General features: G+C 39.3%; 1 protein-coding gene across 1 annotated transcript in view; it reads left to right on the top strand.

Moving 5' to 3' along the window:
* The window catches only part of LOC121369419 (leucine-rich repeat-containing protein 74B-like), a 158,501-nt gene that overhangs the window by 119,443 nt on the left and 18,888 nt on the right, over positions 1-20,170 (top strand). Inside the window, exons 14-15 of the mRNA XM_041494520.1 lie at positions 4,350-4,436; positions 10,969-11,084. Coding sequence (XP_041350454.1) covers positions 4,350-4,436; positions 10,969-11,084 — 203 coding nt within the window. The remainder of the gene's footprint in view (positions 1-4,349; positions 4,437-10,968; positions 11,085-20,170) is intronic.

The following is a 20,170-nucleotide window of genomic DNA, read 5'->3' as shown; positions in this document are numbered from 1 at the left end:
ATATAACTTAGCACCCTATAAATATGTCAAAATTACAATAAAAATGAAGTTCTTTACAAATTTGAGTTTCAGAATTTCATACATGAAAAATTAACAATGTTAATGGAAACTAAAGACATTAACCCACTATTGGCACATGCTATTTTTAATATTAAAAAAAATTGCTATTAAAATCTTAGTTCAGGTTGCCTATATATAATACCATATTTAAGAGCAGTTGTATATGGCAAGTCAAATACCATGTAAAAAGAAATTGTTGAAATCTTTACAGTATGAATTATAGGCCAAAACCAACTTTTCTTCAGTGCTAACTTTGATACAAACTCCATTCAGAGCCATGTACAGATATTATTGTCAAGGTCGAGGTCATTGTGAACTTGCATGGTCGAGTGATGGCTAATTAATCAACTAGTATAGTTTAATTAAATAAAATGACAAAATCATAATATGTTTTATTATGCACTGAATATGTGCTATAGGGTGTATACTACCAAATCAAATCCCATAGACGACAATAGTAACATATGTGGCTAAAACTCCTACCTGCAGCGTATCAATCGACATAAACGCCACGGATATAAATACTACCACCCCTCACACTTAAAGTGAATCAGAAAAAAATAGGGGTCAAGCTGCTCGTTTCTGAGATAACGGGTAAGGTCTATGACTACCCTAGTTCTGCACAAAATTCGAGTACTTGTTTTTACAGGTACCCCATACATGTTTCAAGCACAAGACTATTTGACACATTGGTACTAGATGAAATAAAATTGTTTTTGTTTTTTACCCAGATGAAACTATTATTTTTTACAACGAACACACTCACATTTATAACCAATCACAGGACCTGTGGTGTTCACTTCTCTATCAAAAGTGCAACTCGAACTTTGACCCAGCCGGAAGTTATTTGGTTTAGTACTACCTTCTTGCAATCCACTGTTCAAAACTGACTAAATATTGTTGTACATAATATTAGTAAGACACTGATGTCCTGTTGGTCTTTGCTTTTTCACATGTCAAATATCCATGAAACAATTGGACAAATTTTAGAAAACCATTCCTATAAAGACAATATTGGAAACACACCTCTTAGTACCAGCTGCAGAATATTGAGTTTGGTTGCTTAGCATACTCTGAAATGCCATACTATTATTTCGTATGCTATAGTAGTTCAAAGAAAATAAAACGACTGTAAACAAAAATGGTGGTTACTGAGAACAAATATGAATGTTTTTGACAATTTGTAAAGTGTAGAGACAGTAGAGAGACATAGATAGAGTACTAAATGTTCTTCCTGGGAAACTGAAAGGACCAAACCGTGGTGTTATTAGATGAGCCTGTTTGTTTCATGTCATTGCCATACAAAGCAAAAGCACTCTTACATGTACCACTCAAGACCTTCCATCACCTTCTGGACTCTTATGGATAATGATGAATAACCTAAGAATGCTATCTGAGTTGGCTCCCAGTTTGTGTTCATGTATTGTAGTAGGAAGACTCATATCATGAAATTTGATGCAATAAATCAGATATACAGTAATGTATTACAGACTTCGTTATTTTAATATTCGCTAAATAGTTAATGGTATGCAAACATGATCCCTTTCAGTACGCATCCCTTCCAATACCAGTCAGTGATGGTTAATATTGTACATATTGAGTTCTTGAGTTGCCAGTAAATCAAACATTGCTTGAGTGGTGAGGAAAAACCTTGTAAGTCTATTTTTTTCAAAACTGAGGGTCATATTTGTACTGTCTTTTGCCTTATCACATATAGTAATTTACATGAAGAAAACAATGCTTAGTGTCTTTTATTTTGTGATGGCAAAACGTAGTAAGTCTTCAATATCCCAGAATTTGTCCATAATTGTCAAGCCAAAACCTAGTAAGTCGAAGTTATTACAATTTGTCCATGATTTTCAAGTCAAAACCTAGCAAATCAAAGATACTGCAATTTTTTCTTATAGACCAAGCTTCTTTTCAGTGCTAACTGTAACATGTTCATCTGATGTATATGTATGATTTGTATAATTAAACAAGCAAGTGAATTTGAATGTCGTACAATAAACACTTTACTGTCATAACCTACATTCGCAGATCCATGGGTTGTGGGAGGGGGTTGCGCTGTTAAGGGGTGTTTCAGTAGGCTTTTATTTATTTTATTCTTTGACATCGGCGAAAAAAAAAAAGTTGGCACGCACTCTCGACGCCCCCCCCCCCCCCCCCCCCCCATCCCATCCCAACTCCAGGATCCGCGCATGACCTAGCAAGCATGGGATCAGTTATTTTCAAAATCAACTAGCCATGGTTAAAATTCACTAGCTCTACTACTATGTACCGTACATGTAGGTATAGCAAAAACACCTTATAATTATTGTAAGAATTAACATGCAATTTGTAATATGTTTTATGTGCTATTAGCATTAACTATTTAGTGTACAATTACTATCCAATTAAACAAGAGGTTAAAACCAATATTGGGTACAACTAAAAAAAAAAATTTTACTTTCAGCAAAACCGAGTAGATTGATAGATTCAGTCGCGAATTCAAGTGCAGGGTTCCCCCCCCCCCCCCCCTTCAAAATTTGAAGTGTCCCTAAAACAAACCGGTGTTTAGCTGAAATTTTGTGTATAGCTTTATCATGCACTGTGACAGGTCAAGATTGACTTTCATGGCGATTTACCCATCTTCACATAGTTATGGCCCTTGAACTTTTGAGATACTAAAAATATGTTTTCCGCATGTTTTCCCCCACACGAGTTATGGCACGAGTTATGGCCCTTGAATTGTGTCTGAAATAAACGAGAGCATCATACGGACTTGCCAGGTTATTGTAGGTCATTTTCATGTGGCTTTTCTAACATTGTGGCTTGATAAACATAATCAGTCAATTTGCAAGAGGTATTGTCTCAAAACCCACCCACCACCACCACCACCGAAAAACGAAATTAATAACAATAATAACATGTTGTGCCGAAAGAAGACATGTACAAATAACTACTAAGTCAGTTTTAATTTTAAACGACAGATTAATCCCGACCGGGTTAAGTTTTTTGTCAATATCACAAAATTCTACTTTTTAGGACTGACTAGGTTTTTCCTTAACGTTCAAAATTGCTCGTCCCATAGTTGAAAAATCCATACTGACACTGCAGTGTAACCAAGATAATAGATGAAGAAAAAATATCAATATCATCTGCAGGTAGAAGTGCTGTATATTTTCTAAGATGTTTTGGAGACATGATCCCCCAGAAAATCTTTATAAACTAGATGTTCTGAAATGTAATTTCCTGTATTCTACAAGTAAAATTCATCATAACAAATGATGGTAACCGCCAATAATGTTTCAATGACCGAACCAAGTAAGTTGAACCTAGTAAGTTGAACCACATAAGTTGAATTGGCATAAAGAAAGAACTTAGACGAAGGAGAATGAGTCAAATATAGTTGTAAGACAAATGAAATATACGGTATATCCACTGAAATATATAGCATTACAACTGAAATATACGGTATTTAAAACTGAAATATACAGTATATATAACTGAAAAATATGGTATATGCATCTGAAATATACGGTATTACAATTGAAATATATGGTATTTAAAACTGAAATTTACTGTACATATAACTGAAATATACGGTATTACAACTGAAATATAGAGTATATATATTTAGCATTGTGCTAATTATTAGACTCCTTTGTGGCAATTTTGAATATTTTAAATTGCTCGAGTAACAATTTCACAACCACCTGGATATCTCCGCAAATATGAAAAGGTCTTCTCAGCTTCAAGACTAGTAGGTTAAAGTTAAACGTTTGTTTTGTTTAATGACACCACTAGATTGATTAATCTTCAGCTATTGGATGTCAAACATTTGGTAATTTTGGCATTAGTCATATAGAGGAAATCCGCTACATTTTTCCATTAGTAGCAATGGATCGTTTATATGCACCATCCCACAGACAGAATAGCACATACCACGGCCTTTGATATTCCAATCGTGGTGCACTGGCTGGAACGGGAAATAATTCAATGGGTTCACTGACGAGGATCGATCCTAGACGGACTGCACATCCAGTGAGCGCTTTACCACTGGGCTATGTCCCGCTCTGACTAGTAAGACGTGTTGTATCATGTGCCATTTTAAAAGTAAGACATACATCAAAAGTAAATTTGTATCATTCATACACAACATAAAATTCTGTTGTTTTGTTTTTAATTGTAGTTTTTTTTGTTTTGTTTTTTTTTGCAACATTTGACATTTTCACATTGCAAACTTTTCCCGCTATGCACGTACTTGTCTAGGTGAACCTTTTTTTTATTACAGAGTGTTTTTCTTACAGAGTTACAACGAATCTCTTGTAAACTTTGACCTCAGTTGGAACTCACTACGAGGGAAAGGAGCTATAGCTATTGCCAAAGCTCTGAAGGTAAAGCTAATAACTTAGTGAACAGTGTTACACTATTTAGTCCAGGAAATATACGACTCAACTTAGAACAAATTACAAAAGAAGATTTTTTTTTTAAATTGTTAAGATGACCCAATTGAACATTATATCCGAAATCCGTCGAAATCCGATAATGGAAAATATCGTAATTAACATTATAGAATTATGAAACAAAAGAATCAAAATATCTTGTTAAAAATATACCATGACGTACCTATGGCAGAACTGACAATGGCTTATATTTAAGATAAGATTGTATAGTTTTCGTCATATACGATTCTGCACTAATAGATTTAATGCTTAGTATTTAATTATATAACATTATAACATATATAGTATCCACATAGTTCAAGATATTTAGAGAAATATAACCAGTATGACCCACGTGTGTCATAATGATTTCACGTGTACAACGAATGACGTAATTTTGGGAACGATGTCATAACTTAATGCGACCTCCCCAGTCGTTTAGTGTCTCTTTCTAGTTATGTTTCAAACGTTTTGACATGAACCTAGCTCGTTATTCATATTTAGGATAATGTGGATAATAAAGAAATTATTACACTCAAGTGTGAATCGTACTGATTTTACGAAACGTGTGTGTGTGTGTGTGTGTGTGTGTGTGTGTGTGTGTGTGTGTGTGTAGTATTGTGCAAAAAAATCCTGAATTGTAATTTGTCATAACGTTTATTACAATTTTAACAACAAATAATTTTAATACTTCAAAATGATAGATTGTACAATAAATTGAACAATATGTTGCGTCAGTATTCGATCAGTCCACCACACCTCTATATACTGGGCAATGTGCCGCGGCAGGTCAGGTCAGGTCAGGTCATAGATTTAACGGGCACATTCAGAGCAAACTGTTGTAGCGCATGCCTGTCGTGGGCGCAAGTAGCTCTTCCGTCCAAGACAGGAAATGGGGTGGGGGGGGGGGGGGAGGCGGGCTTCTCGCTTACGACTTAAGCACTGAAGTAGCGCAAAAGACCGGTTGTTGGTGGACCTAGGTAAGGCGGAAGAGGCGGCGGTAAATTTTGAAATTTCTCAGGAGTAATTTGTTTGCGTTACGTCCGAACAAAATTATGGTGATTGAACGCTAATTTTGACGGTTCATCCGAAAGTTAAAGGGTGTCGGATTTTGAATTTAAGCCTAAATGTACCGACCTATACGAACCTAGATAGCATTAAGGGCTAGTTTGGTGTTCAGGCGTCAAAGCTGGTGAAGTGAAGCAGCTCCCTCTGGTATCGGCTGACGACGTCCCCGTAGTGCTGCGCGAACTCCCTGCGCAGCATGCCGTGGGTCTGACGGTGTGTGGAGCCATCCCCCACGTATGCCTGCTGGAAGACACCGTCGTGCTGCATCGTCAGCATGGTACTCAGGGTTCCGGTACGCGATTCAACGATGTTGATGTGGAAGCTGCCACGTTGTTGGTCGTACCGGTGTGGAAAGATCCCTCTGGTCGGCGTTGTTGGCAGCTGCTCCATCGATGGGGCGTACACAACCAGGGGCTTGGTCCCTGTCTGGCCGTGTTTAGCTTGCCAGCTGGTCGGCGTCCCTCTGCACTGGGTCTGAGTGCGACCACCGATACGATCCCTTCCAACAGCGCCATAAGATTGGCCCTTATAAGGGCCGGCCGGTGGGGGTGTCAGGCCGTGGGCTCTGGAGAGTCAGGGCTGGCCGGCGGGTCCACTTCAATCTGATGTGGGCTGGCCGGTCTGCGTCGCAGCGGGGACGGTGTCTTTGGCGTCGGCGGCGGCGAAGGAACCCGCCACCGGCTTTGGTACCCCCTGTGCCGTTTCTGCCGTTCCGATCCTCCTCTTCCGTCTCTGTCTTCTCCTCCTGGTCGCAGGTTGTTGTGGTTGGCCAACGTACACTTGTGTTACGTAGGCCCTCCCTCCCTTCTGTGACAGTTTGTATTCCGTCAGCATACCCAAATTCTGGATCATCAACCCCAGCAGTGGGGGGAGATCAACAGAGCAGGGCGCAACTTCGAGCTGCTTAAGCGGCAAAGGTCATCTTCGGCTGAGAGCTGGAGCGGGAATAATGATGATGTGCGCCCCGGCATGCCTCTATTAAAAATATACTTATCTGCCCTGCTTTGCATAGCGCTAAGCGACCCTAATCAGCCACTAAATTACTTCCAGCGCGTTCACTTTCCAGTCGCTTGCAACAAAGACTCTTTATTACTACTGAATTGTGGAGTAGTCGTCGACTTGTTCTTTTATTTTTTGACGTTAATAAAGTTTTGTATTACTATTATTGTTTGTCAGATTGTGTGCAATCTCCTTCTTTTACAGAAAAGAAAATGTACAATATGTTTTGTGCTCAACAGACTTGGGGAGACCCAAAAATAAAGGGCTCATTGATGATTGACTCGTTAAAACGACATCTTTTGATATTTGCAATTAATATGCATTTGTTTGTGTATATATCACGAACGGAAGTGTACATTAATTTGACTAAATGACTAGCTGCGATTTTCTGTACCGCTAGCTGTGACCTAGTTAATAATGAAACTAACGATACAGAAATGCACTTCCTCGCATAACAATAAGGTTTTTACTATCTGACTCGGTAATAAAGCCAGTTTCAGGAGCAAACATGCACGTATTTTTCAGTGGAATAAACACAGGTAATAAATTGTACATCATGATGTATAATAAATTTAATTGAATACTAACGATGCAAATAAATGCATTTTTGGTGAAAATCGGAACGGCGAGTCCAGTGTCATTGTCAGACAAGGTGTAACGGACGTAGTGTAACGGACACAATTTCATATGTTATATTTTGAAAGTATAATAATTTGGTGATAAATAAACACGAGTATACTCAATAAAACCCATAAAATGATAATATCACAGTTCACAACAGCACTAGGGGTGAAATGTGCGATTTCATAAAGGACCACTCATAACGAAGATGAATAAATTTTACCACAAAGAACATGTTTCAATAGCGTGTATGTTCACCATGTGCAAGTATGCAAGCATGGACCCGACGTCGGACAGATTTCCGTCAATGACAATAAGGTCTGCTCGCTGTTGGCCAGAAATACCGCCCCAAACCATCACAGATCCACCACCAAACGGTTCAGTCTCCTGAACACAGCACGGAGCTGTTCTCTCTCCTGCACGTCGAATAACTGGAACCTGCTCTGAATAACTGGAACCTGCTCTCATCAGAAAAGGGTATACGTTGCCAGTTCCGATGTTGCCAGCGTTGAAACTGACGTGCCCAACGTAAATGTCGAAGTCAATGTTGCCTCGTCAATGTCATCCCTCTGAATGGTCGATAGGCCCTGATACCATGCTGTCGTAGTCGACGACGTACAGTGTGACGACTGATGACATGTCCAAGGTCAGTCGCTGCAGATGACGTCATAGTGAGGAATCTGTTACGTAAGTGTAAGATGCGGAGATGGCGGTTCTCGTTGGCTGTTGTGATGCGGGGTCTTCCACTTCATGGTCTGTCTGCAGTCCTGCCAGTCACCCTGTAACGCTGTATCAACCTGGTGATCGTCAATTTTGTGCAATTCAGGATTCTTGCCACATGGGCATAACTCACCTGCACCATACCAATAGCTCTCTCTCTCTCTTTCTTCAGTAGTTAGCCTTGCCATGTTCTCTGGTGTTTTACTGTTGACTGAGGCATGTTCTAAGCAATGGCACCCTTTTTACACCCTTATGTGTAAGAGTATCATGTTTCTCGTGCAGTATAAATTTGATGAATAAACTAATTTTGCACGTGCGGCATCGCCCAAACGCAGCAATGTGCGACTATTCGTCATTGATTGCATTATAACGAACAATTCTGGAACCTATCTAACCTTCCATGAACGTGTATTGTGTTTATTTATAATAAAAATAATTGGTATACTTTCTTTTGATCGTCAGTTTATATATATATATATATATATATATATATATATATATATATATATATATATATATATATATATATATATATATATATACCAACTATCAGTATTTGAGAGCAATCAACATAAATACACATCACGCAGTCCAGTGTCATTGTCAGACAATGAGTAATGGACACAATTTTACACGTATATACGATGCACTAATCACCAGCAAATAATATCTATCTAGTCGAAAAGCACCATGATAACCAACGTTTTGCTCACATAGTTGCCAGGATGGATCTTTGAAATAGTCTGCGACGTAGGAACATGCTACCCCCCCCCCCCCCCCCCAACAATAATACAAAAGTGATTAATGTTTACCACTGTTACGGCACTGTATATCACTTGTGCGTGCGTGTGTGTAGGAAGTTGTGTAGAGGAAGTCTAGATTGGCTAGTGGTGTTTTAGGGGAGGGGTCGGGTCATGCGTCCCCGGAAATACATTGGAAAAAAACAACAACATAATATAGCACTTGGGGAAGGGAACTGTTCTGATCGAAATATTACATATAGTCCGTCCCATCCTCTTACAAAAATGTTGTACTATTGTACTATTTTTGTGTGTAATTTAGAAAACAAGCGGCTCAGAAATAAATAAATTATAGTAAATTCCATAGTATGTAAACAAAAATGTGTTCCTCGCGGGGCACACTATAAACATGTTTCTATTATCTAACTATCACATCTGTGTTGCTGTCACACACAGTTCATTAAAACTGTAGGTGTGGATTTTTTTTTGTTTAAATGAAATTATGCTAATTAATGTGAGGCGAGATTGCAGCTTTGCAAAAAAAAATCCATGCAAGAAAACTAAAACGATCAGGGTTGGTTACAGCTCGCTAGATTCATCTCCTATATTTAATACATGGTCAGTTATAACAAAACGCAATTTCATCAACTTATTTTTTACCCGTATCATTCTTTATTTTTAAAGCATAGAGGGGGCATTTATGATGAAGATTCACAAGCCTCAGATTTTATACTTTTATCAACTCGTGCTAATAAATTATGATATCACAAGACACTCGTGGAGTATTCTATATTTATCTTATAACGAGTTGTTTTAAAACGTATATAACGAGCAAAACCGAGTTGGATACGTTTGTATTCTATTTCTTACATATCCTGGGAAAAAAGTTTTAAAAATAAATTTAAATGCCTTTTCCAATGAAAATCTATTTACGGCCCTCGGGCTTAAAATTAACTTGTGCGTCACAGACAAGTGGATTTCAGGTTAACTTGTACGTCACGGAGTGATGGATTCGACTGTTCTTCTTTATTCTTAGACGGTATGCCATTAGTGACCTGGTCATCACCTAGGATCAGCCAGTCGTATGTCTTAAAATGTTATCACACGTAGATGTGTTAACAAGTACGTTTTATCGAAAATAGCAGAGATGTTCTAACCAACGGGTGTAGGTAACGGTGATACACGGTTATAATACATAGAAGTAACTAACAGTGTTACATTGTAATAATACATAGAAATAACTAACAGTGTTACATTGTTATATTACATAGAAATAATTCAGTGTTACATTATAATAATACATAGAAATAACTAACAGTGTTACATTGTTATAATACATAGAAATAACTAACAGTGTTCCATTGTTATAATAGATAGAAATAACTAACAGTGTTGCATTGTAATAATACATAGAAATAACTAACAGTGTTACATTGTTATAATACATAGAAATAACTAACAGTGTTGCACTATTGCCATATATATGGTTAATCGTAAAAAGATAAATAGTTAACGTATATAGGAATTCTTATTCAACTTTATTACATTGATAAAGTTCATAGCGGTGACGTAACCAACACCGGGAGGGCGATTGTGTGTGTGTGTGTGGGTGGGGGGGGGGGGGATTGTCCCAGCATATTAAAACAGCTCGTCACCAGCGCATTACTCCAACTAAGAGTAGGTGGTAAATGAGAGAAAAGTATAACACAAAATACTGCTGTCTAATTTAATAGACTAATATTTCTGCATGTGAAATATTATATACATAAAATATATGCAGACAGTATTAAGGTTCGCAACTACAAAACTAAAATTGATGTATTTCTTTAAACTAAGTATAAAAAAAATGGAATTAATGATTCTAATGGATGTGTGATGGGGAAAGAGGTATTTTATTCAAACATATTCACCATGAGTAAGGGCAAAGGTCAAGAAATTTCATTTTTGTTATCGTGACTACTATGGTGCTGGTGCATGTTAGTATAAGTAATATACACTTTAATGTAGTCACATTTTGAAGTAGATTGATCAAAGACAAATTTATACAGTGAATCTCATCACTTGTATTCCTATAGTCCGTCCTATCCTCATACAAAAATGTTTTTTGTAAATAATTACAGTTTCGTTTGAAGTACGAAGAAAAGTCAAAGCGTTTTAGTAATAACAAGAGAAATTACTAATTTTGTGTGCAGTTTAGAAAATAGTCGGCTCAGACATGAATTGCTTGTAGTAAATTCTATAGTATAAAAAAGGCGTTCCCTTTGTGAAGGACTATAGGAAGATGTTTATATTACTAACTACAAGCTGCCTGTTTATTAAGCTTGTCCGTGTTTTAGGTGAACACCAGACTGCAGATATTCAATCTCTCGTGGAATGGGTTTGCCACTAATGGAGCCGCTGCTTTACAGGGTGCTCTGCAGAAGAACAAGACACTGCGAGTTCTAGATCTCACGTATGTTTATATGTCCGTGTAGGCTTTGTCTTTCCTGTGTTCACTCCGTGCAATATTTAGATCTCAGATCAAATTATCTTTCAAGTCTGCAATCTTTAATGTGATATGAAAATATGTGATATCTAGATATTGCCAGTCTTAGATCGTACGTATGTTTATATTTCCATTTAGGCTTTGTCTTTCCTGACATAACGTGCAATATCTATATCTCAGATAAAAGTATATTTCAAGTCTGTAATCTCCAAAGTGATATTAAAATCTTGCCTGTATTCATGTTAACAGCTTAAACATGTTTCATTATTTGCTGTGTATAACAGTTAACTGTTTATTCTAATTAAACTCGTTTGTAAGAACAATAACAGAATCACTAACATTTGAACCAACCAGCTCCTGGTATTGGTTTACCTAATGACGTCATCGGATGACGAACAACATAGTAGGGTCAATCGTATAATATTGGCATAAGTGTACGAGGTGGGGGCGGGTGTGCGGGTGGGGGCCAACTTCAAGAAAACATAGATATTCGGGCAAAATTTGCTAACCTGATACCTGTTTACCATGTATTTCCATCATTCTACCGTCAAAAGTAGTGGTAATCCATGTAAAAATGCGTAGTGATTCGTTTTCAACTCTATATAGCTGTTTGGTAGTAATGCTAATACGAATAAAAGCCACCTTTCATATATATGATCGAAATAGCCAAAAATCACACGTGCCCCCCCCCCCCCCCCCCCCCATTGTACTACGAGTGGTATATTGTGACTTATAATGAAACTAAATCCATTAATATGTACGATGTAAACAGCAAAATATCAACAAGTGAACATTTTGTGGTCAATGATATAATAAATATAATCCCAAATTGTAACAAAAGTGAAAATATTGTAACCAATGATTTACTAGCACCCGAATCTATCTATATGCATAATGTAAATAGACAAATAAATTGTGAGACCCACCATAGTAATACAAGTGAACATACAATGCCCAGTTCTGTGATCGGTGATGTAAATCTCCCTAAAGCAAAAGATAGATATGATGTAAATAGCTATGCAACCTCCACTATATTGCTAGTAAATCTACTATGTCCAGTGATACATATATATATATATGTATATGTATATGTATATATATATATATATGTAGATATATATATGTATATATATATGTATATATATATATGTAAATATATATATATATATATATATATATATATATATATATATATATATATATATATATATATATATATATATACATACACATATACATATACATATACATATACATATACATATCAATATGTATATGTATATGTATATGTACATGTACATGTACATGTACATGTACATATATATATATATATATATAGATATATAGATATATATACACCTAATCTTAGTTATTGTGTAAACAGACAGGTTTCCCTTTATTTGTATACAATACCCAAGTTGCTGATGACATACACTTTAACAATACGTACCACAACTATTAATTTGAAAATATTTACTTTATGTGGCCTAAGAAACAAATTGGTTATACCTGACTTTGTAACTTTTGTCTCACAATATGATATCCTAAGCTTTACTGAAAGTAAAATTGATGAAAGTGATTGCTTATCACAGTTAACCCCAGGTTACACCCTACATTTCAATAACAGAAAAGGAAAAAGATCATCTGGTGGTATTGTTATTGGTGTAAGAAATCTATTGTTTATTGAGTCGAGAGAACAGATATAATAATTGATCTGGGCACCGTTTTGTGAAGCGATCTTAGCTCTACAATCACCTTAATTACATAACTACCTAATGCATCTATGATGATATTAGCGCTAAAAGCCCCTTTACATAGAGCTGCGACCTTTGTGGCAGGTTTGAGCGACCACAAAATGGCCAGGACGCTCAATGGTCGGCTAAACCCAGAAAATCCTGTTTCTGTGTAACTGCTCCAGCGATCCTTGTGCCTCCCTTGAACCACCAAAAATGGAATTATCGAGCATTGTCATGGCGATCTACGAGCTACCTGTGCATCCACTGAGACACCTGCCTGCTTCCCCTGTGCAACCTATGGCAACCAACGCGATTATAGTCTACATAGGCGACCCCCCGAGCAATTTTTGGGCAACCATTGAGCCTCCTCTGCGCCATCATCGGCGACCAACGGCAACTACGGCGATCACTGGGCGACCATTCAGCCATGCTTCTGCCTCCTAGGCGACCCTTGAGCATTGTTTGGGCGACCCCTGGCGACTGCTGGGCAACCTGGAGTGCCTGGGTATATATATACCCTCTGAATGGCGCTTTTCCATCAGTTTCATCCTAGCTGCTAAAGTGAGAACATCTCCAGAAGATAAAGATTTTGGGATGAACAACCAACTCCTCTTGCATACTGCCATCGTACAAGGTCACCAAGCACTGCAGGTGAACCAGATGGCCATTGCTGTCCTTAGATGAAGGATGATAAGGCACAGAAGAAGAAGACCACGAACCTGGTGGCTCCGCCCCTGGCTGACACAACAGAGAAGGTTACAATTCGGGGACTACAGCCAGCTTATGCAATAACTGCGGCTAGAAGATGAAGGGTCCTTCTACAGTTACCTTCGAATGGAGCCAGCGATGTTCGATGAACTCCTCCAAAGGGTTGGCCCAAGAATTGCGAAGCAAAATACCAATTGGAGAGCAAGTTTGGAGCCTGGTCTGAAGCTAGCTGTGATCCTCAGGATCCTTGCTACTGGGGACAAGTACCCTACCCTCCAGTACCAGTATCGTGTGTCACATAGCACTATCTCTATCTTTGTGCCAGAAGTTTGCAGAGCAATCCGAGAAGAATATAAGAATGAAGTTGTCCACTGCCCAAGAAACCCCCAAGAGTGGCAGACTGTTACAGATGACTTTAAGAACCGGTGGAATGTGCCTCATGTATGTAGTGCCATTGATGGAAAACATATAGCAGTGCGATGTCCTCCCAACAGAGGCAGCCTCTACCACAATTACAAAGGTTTTTTCTTTGTGATCCTGCTTGCGTTGGTGGATGCCAACTATAAATTTCTATGGTGTGATGTTGGTGGCCTTGGTACGCTGTCTAACTGCCAGATATTTAATGATCAGAACTTAAGCAGTGCCTTGAAGATGATACCATCAACTTCCCCGATCCCGAGCCACTGTCACATGATGACCGTGACACACTATTCTTCCTACTTGGTGATGATGCGTTTGCCCTCAGGACCTATATGATGAAGCCATACTCTTCCAGGGGACTCACCAAGGAGCAGCGGATCTTCAGTTATCGTATATCTCGTGGCCGACGTGTGGTGGAGAATGCATTCGGCATTCTAGCTCAGCGATTTCAAGTCCTCCTTGCAACGATGCAGCTGTTGCCTAAAGCTGTCCAGGAATGTGGTTGAGGCATGCATCTGTCTTCACAATGTAATGCGCGAGAGATATCCAGCCCTACAGAATGCTGCACTTGATAATGAAGATCAGAATCACAACCTCATTCCTAGAGAATGGCGACAGCAAGCAAACATGAATGATGTCGAACAAGTAGTTGGACCCAACCGAGACACTCGAGCAGGGAAAGAGCTGTGAGAGTACCTCAAGCTGTATGTCAACAATGTTGCTGGATCTGTTTCTTGCCAGGACCGTATGATTTGAGCTGGTGTGCGTGTGGAACAGAGTTCTCATGCTCATGGACTTGTGATTTGATGTACACATACTGATATATTGTAACTGGGTGTTTCTATACTGATACATTGTTATGATTGTTTGTTGGTTTTGAATTTGTACTTTTCATAAAATAAAGAATGTAGTTGTGCATTTTACATATTGGTTGATGTAAATGTTCTTATAGAAATGTAATAGAAGCAAAAACAATTTAAAAAAAAAGAAAAAAAAAGAAGCTTAACAATAGAACATAAGTAAAGAAATGTGAAACAAACACATTTATAAGGCTGTTGCGACCTATATTGTAAATGAAACAACAACGTTTTCCAATAAACTTTATTCAACATGAACATTTAATGATGAACATTTTTATAAAATTTGCGTTAAAAAAACAGTATGGAAACGCCTATGGTATGGCAGTCTATGAAAACACTTATGGTAGGGCAGTCTATACACGTCAACATACACAACACTTTAGCTCTACTCAGTGGCTGGTCAATGCTGCGACGACTCTGGCTCTCTCCTCCCTCACTGGCTCTGGCTGAGCCAGATTGATCAACGGCTTGCAGAGTGTCAGGTCCCTTAGGAGGCTCAAAGCATTAAAACGTAGAGAGCATTTGGAGTAGCTGTCCATGGGCGTGGTTGAGATGAGCACGAGGTGTTCAACTGTGGAAACTCTTCCTGCAACCAGCGTGGCTCCATTGACCCCCAGACGGAGGTGGGGTTTTCGACATGGGTTGGCCACTGGTTGGGTGGGGGCTGACACATTTGTTGACTTGGTGCCTGGCCATATGATGCCGATGAGGGCCCAGGGTAGCATGAAGCAGCAGCAGCAGGTGCAAGACGTGGAGGATTCGGGGGAGCATAAGTAACAGATGAAATGGGGTGTGACCTGCGTGCTGTCTCATTCTCATCTATGTAGGCTCATCAGCAATTGTAGCATGTCTTTCTGGCAGCGTCGCCAACAGTCGTAATTAAGGCTCAGAAGTGTGTATCAGACAAACTCAACAAATCCCAGCCTCTCTTCGTTACCCTGGGGTTTCAGGTGCTCAAATAGTTGTTGCTGCATGGTAATTAGGTATGTGCCCTGATCCTGAAGTGACGCCAGAAGTTGATAATCTGCCTCACCCCCCCCCCCCCTCCCCCCACCCCCCTTCTACCACGGGTGCTGAGCTGGCCTCGAGGAGCTTTCGTGCGGCTTGAATTGCTGCTTGGTGGGGTAGGGCCTCTGACCTCTGTGGCATCGGGATCATCTGGGGTATTGGGTATGTCACTAGCAACTTCACCTGAAGCTTGTTTGGTTGTGTATGCAGCTGTAGCTTGCGGAGCTGAACACTGTTCAAGCTGAAAATATATAAATTGAAAATGTGATAAGTCACTTATCAATTAAAAAAGTTACAACATTCAAATACGAGTGGCAAATAGGAATTGGAAATTTGTAACTTTTGAGATTGAAAGGGAGACATGTGTTTATGAGAAAGAAATACTAGTACTCACACTGACTAATGGCCTCCTGTGCACATGTTCAATGTGCACCCTCAGGAGCTCCAGGTTGGTGATGACCCACCGGTCCCGGTCAGTCATCTCTTGATCTGCAGCCTGCCCAGACTTTGTCCTCATAAGCTTGCCTAGACGTGTCCTGAGACTGTTATACCATACTTTAAGCACTGTGATATCTTTGCCCATCTCGTCAGCCTTCTGCTGCCACAGGTATTCCTTCCTCTACTGATTCTTATATTGGGTCATCCTTTTATTATACATCTCGGGATGCTCTCTGAGCCATTCCACTATGGACTCCTCTTCTTCTTTTGTGAGGTTTGGTGAAACTTTTTCCTTTCTTTTCCTCTTCTTTTGGGTTCCGGGCTCAGACACCTCTGAGTCAGTATTTGATTCATGCACCACCTGATGGCACTTGTAGCCTGTTGATCACCATCACCTTGGCCATCAACATGGGTATCTTCATCCCCTTCACCTTGGTCTTGAGAACCTTATTCTTTTGATTTTGGGCAGCATGCACTCCAGCATCAGGTCCACCACCTTGGCCAGCATGGATGTCTTCTTGGCGATCACCATGGCCAGCAGGACCTTCTTCGGTAGTCCTGACACCTCTGCGTTTATTTGCCCTTTGTCTTGAGCACTTCTTGGGAGGCATGATGTCTTGTGCCTGTTGAGTCTTGTGTCTTTCTTGAGTCGAGTTGTTCACCCTTCAGCGTCTGCAAACAAAATGAAACACTGCAGGTACCAGCCCTCTATTTATAGGCAGGCTGAGGAGGCACTACAGGTAGCTCAAAGGAGGCAGAAGGGAGGCAGAAGCATTATCATGGAGGCTCAAGGGTAGCCATGGTCGCCGAAAGGAGGCACAGCGATCGCCACAGTCATCGTTCAATTCATGCTATTGGTCGCCCAAAGGAGGCACAAGGGAGGCAGAAGCATTGCATATATTGACGAGAAAAATTGCTATTACTTGGCGACCATAGGGCGACCACTGTGCCTCCATTCTGCAACCACAGCAATGATTGTGCCTCCCTTCTGCCTCATTTGAGCCACCTTTAAGCAACCAACCTCCTTGGCGACCTTTGTGCGACTGTTTTGAACATGTTCAAAAATTTACAGCGTCCATGGCGATGTCTGAACCTCCTGTGTACCACCTTTGACCGACCTAGGCAACCATTCTGCCTCCGTTAAGCCTCCAATGGCGACCTGGCACATTTTAAGGTCGAACAAGGGAGGCACAAAGGTCGCCATCCTGTGTAAAGGGGCCTTAAGATTGCTTCATAAAACGGGGCCCTGTTTATCGTGTCGAGTGAAGAGAGATATTTATTGATATGTTTTTTATCGAGTCGAGTGAACAGGTATATATTGATCTGTTGTTTATCGACCAATTGAACAGATGTGTATTTATCTGTTGTTTATTGAGTAGTGTGAACAGAGATATTTATTGATGTTTATCGAGTCGAGTAAACAGATATATTTATTGATCTGTTGTTTATCGAGTCGAGTGAACAGAGATATTTATTGATATGTTGTTTATCGAGTCAAGTGAACATAAATATTTATTTATCAAGTCGAGTGAACAGATATATTTATTGATCTGTTGTTTATTGAGTCGAGTGAACAGATATATTTATTGATCTGTTGTTTATTGAATTGAGTGAACAGAAATATTTATTTATCTGATTATCGAGTTCTAGTAAACAGATATATTTATCGATCTGTTTATCGAGTCGAGTGAACATAGATATATATTGATATCTTGTTTATCGAGTCAAGTGAACATAAATATTTATTTCTCTGTTTATCGAGTCGGGCAAACAGATATATTTATTAACCAGTTGTTTATCGAGTCAAGTTGACAGATATTTATTGATAACCATACCTAGGCCAAAATCACAAAGTTCTGCAAATTCTATCCTGTGGCATTAAAAAAAAATCAAGATGGCCGCCATCACATCAAAGAAAAATGGAAACACTCCAAAAGCATCATAACTGCTCAACCACCAGCCTTAGAACAATAATTTTAATGTGTAAATTCATATTTGATGTGTGCTGAACCCAATGAAGCTATATACATTTCTCTTTGAGCTGAGTTAATTAGCATAAATCCAAAATGGCCGCCAACGAGATAAATATTTGGCTTCGAAATCAAAATATTTGCATAACTTTACAACTATATACTACAGAAATATTATATTTGCATCTATATACTATAAAAGAGATTCCAATAAGCAATTAAAACCAACGTTTGACTACTCATAATTAGCTTATATTAGCTTCAGTCTGGGAAGTCTAATCAATAACATCAGTGTCTGCATCAATAGCATGATAATTTGTACAGTTGTGTCTACCACAAACAGTGCACAAGACGGTGCACTCCAACCCGGACTTGTAACAGTCACACCGTTTTCCACGCCCTCCCTTGTAGGCACAGGATATCATTTTCAGCACTTTCTCTGGAGCAACCGGCCTGTCATTTTGCATTGGAACAAACAGTCCCTCCCTGTACTGCCATCCCCATTCAGTTGGCGACAACTCTTTCGCCTGCCATTGCTGAACAGTATGGTATGCTCTAAAGCTATGATATTTTACAGCTACTGAAGTTGGAGGGAGTGATTCCAACTTAAAACCAGATGAAGATAAAGATGCTTTATGGACAGATCGAAAATACTTTACATAATGATGTTTGTTTAGTGACTTCGATCTAACTGCTCTATATAGCTTTAGCAGAAATAACTCTACAACACTTGCTATATCACTGTGAGTGCTGTTAGCCTGAGAAAGACAATCAAACAGTCCCAGTTGTCGCCATCATCAACCTGTGCAAGAGCCTTCTTCTTCCCTTGATTGTAGAGTGCAGACACTGTAACACACCCTGTTGCTGCATGTACAAACATCAGGTCTGAGGTTGTTAAAGCTGCTTGAATTTCACCTATAGAGTGTAATTGCAATGGGTTATGCCCAGAAAGCATATAGAGATAATCACCAGCAAATCAGTGTCAGTCACCACAACAAAAATGGGTGAATTGTGTGTTTAGGCAGTATCCATGACAGTTAATGCAATCAACCCGTCAGCATCTGCGATGCTATGCTTCACAGTCAGACCTACTCCCTCAGTTTTTCCAATCAAAGTTTTGATAAAGCGATCTATATTTTTGCCATCCCCCCCCCCCCCCCCCCAAAAAAAAAACAACACTTTTTAGATGTGGTTTTCATTTCCAAATCAAAAACTATATCAGCTGATGTGTTTTGCTGTGTTCGTCGCTGTTGTTAGGAGATTTTGTTGAGGTTGCACTGCCATATTCAGCAAACACTAAGACAGATTCTAGCCCATAGTGTTGAAGCACGTATGCTACATAGTGGTCACAGACTTGGTAATATGTGGCATCAGTAGGCGAAGGCAAGCTTTGGAGGATGTGACCTCCATCAAGGATGAAGCGTGCATCATCAGGAAGTTGAAGGTGGACACTTACTTTCGATTTTAGGATGTTACCAAGAACACTTTTCGTGTTGGTTTTTTTCTCAATCCCTTTATCAAATAAGGAGGGTGGCTGTTTGGCAAACTCGTGAAGGATATAAGCTTCCATCTCAGAAATATCCTTAATCACACATTTAAACCTCATGAATAACAATGTGCTATTCACCTCCAACTGAACACCACGGATAGTGATACGTTGTTGTTGTTGTGTTTTTTTTACCACTGATGCTGGTCACTCTGGTCGTTTCTCTTCAACATCATGTTGGCATACGTTTTCCCAGTAACAGCCAAAGAAGCTTTTATGCTAAGAGCAACAGCTTGGACCGCATTGAGATGCTTCCCATCAATGACAACACTTGCTAGACAGATCAGCGAGTTATTGTGCTCTCCATAGGAGAATGGAAAATGCATTTCCAGCCAATGGATAGTCTTTTCTATCTCGGGCTGTGCTA

Source organism: Gigantopelta aegis, chromosome 3 (assembly GCF_016097555.1).
Source record: "Gigantopelta aegis isolate Gae_Host chromosome 3, Gae_host_genome, whole genome shotgun sequence".
NCBI classification, from domain to species: Eukaryota; Metazoa; Mollusca; class Gastropoda; order Neomphalida; family Peltospiridae; genus Gigantopelta; species Gigantopelta aegis.
Note: the sequence above shows the minus strand (reverse complement) of the source record. Positions and strands in the feature narration are given on the sequence as shown.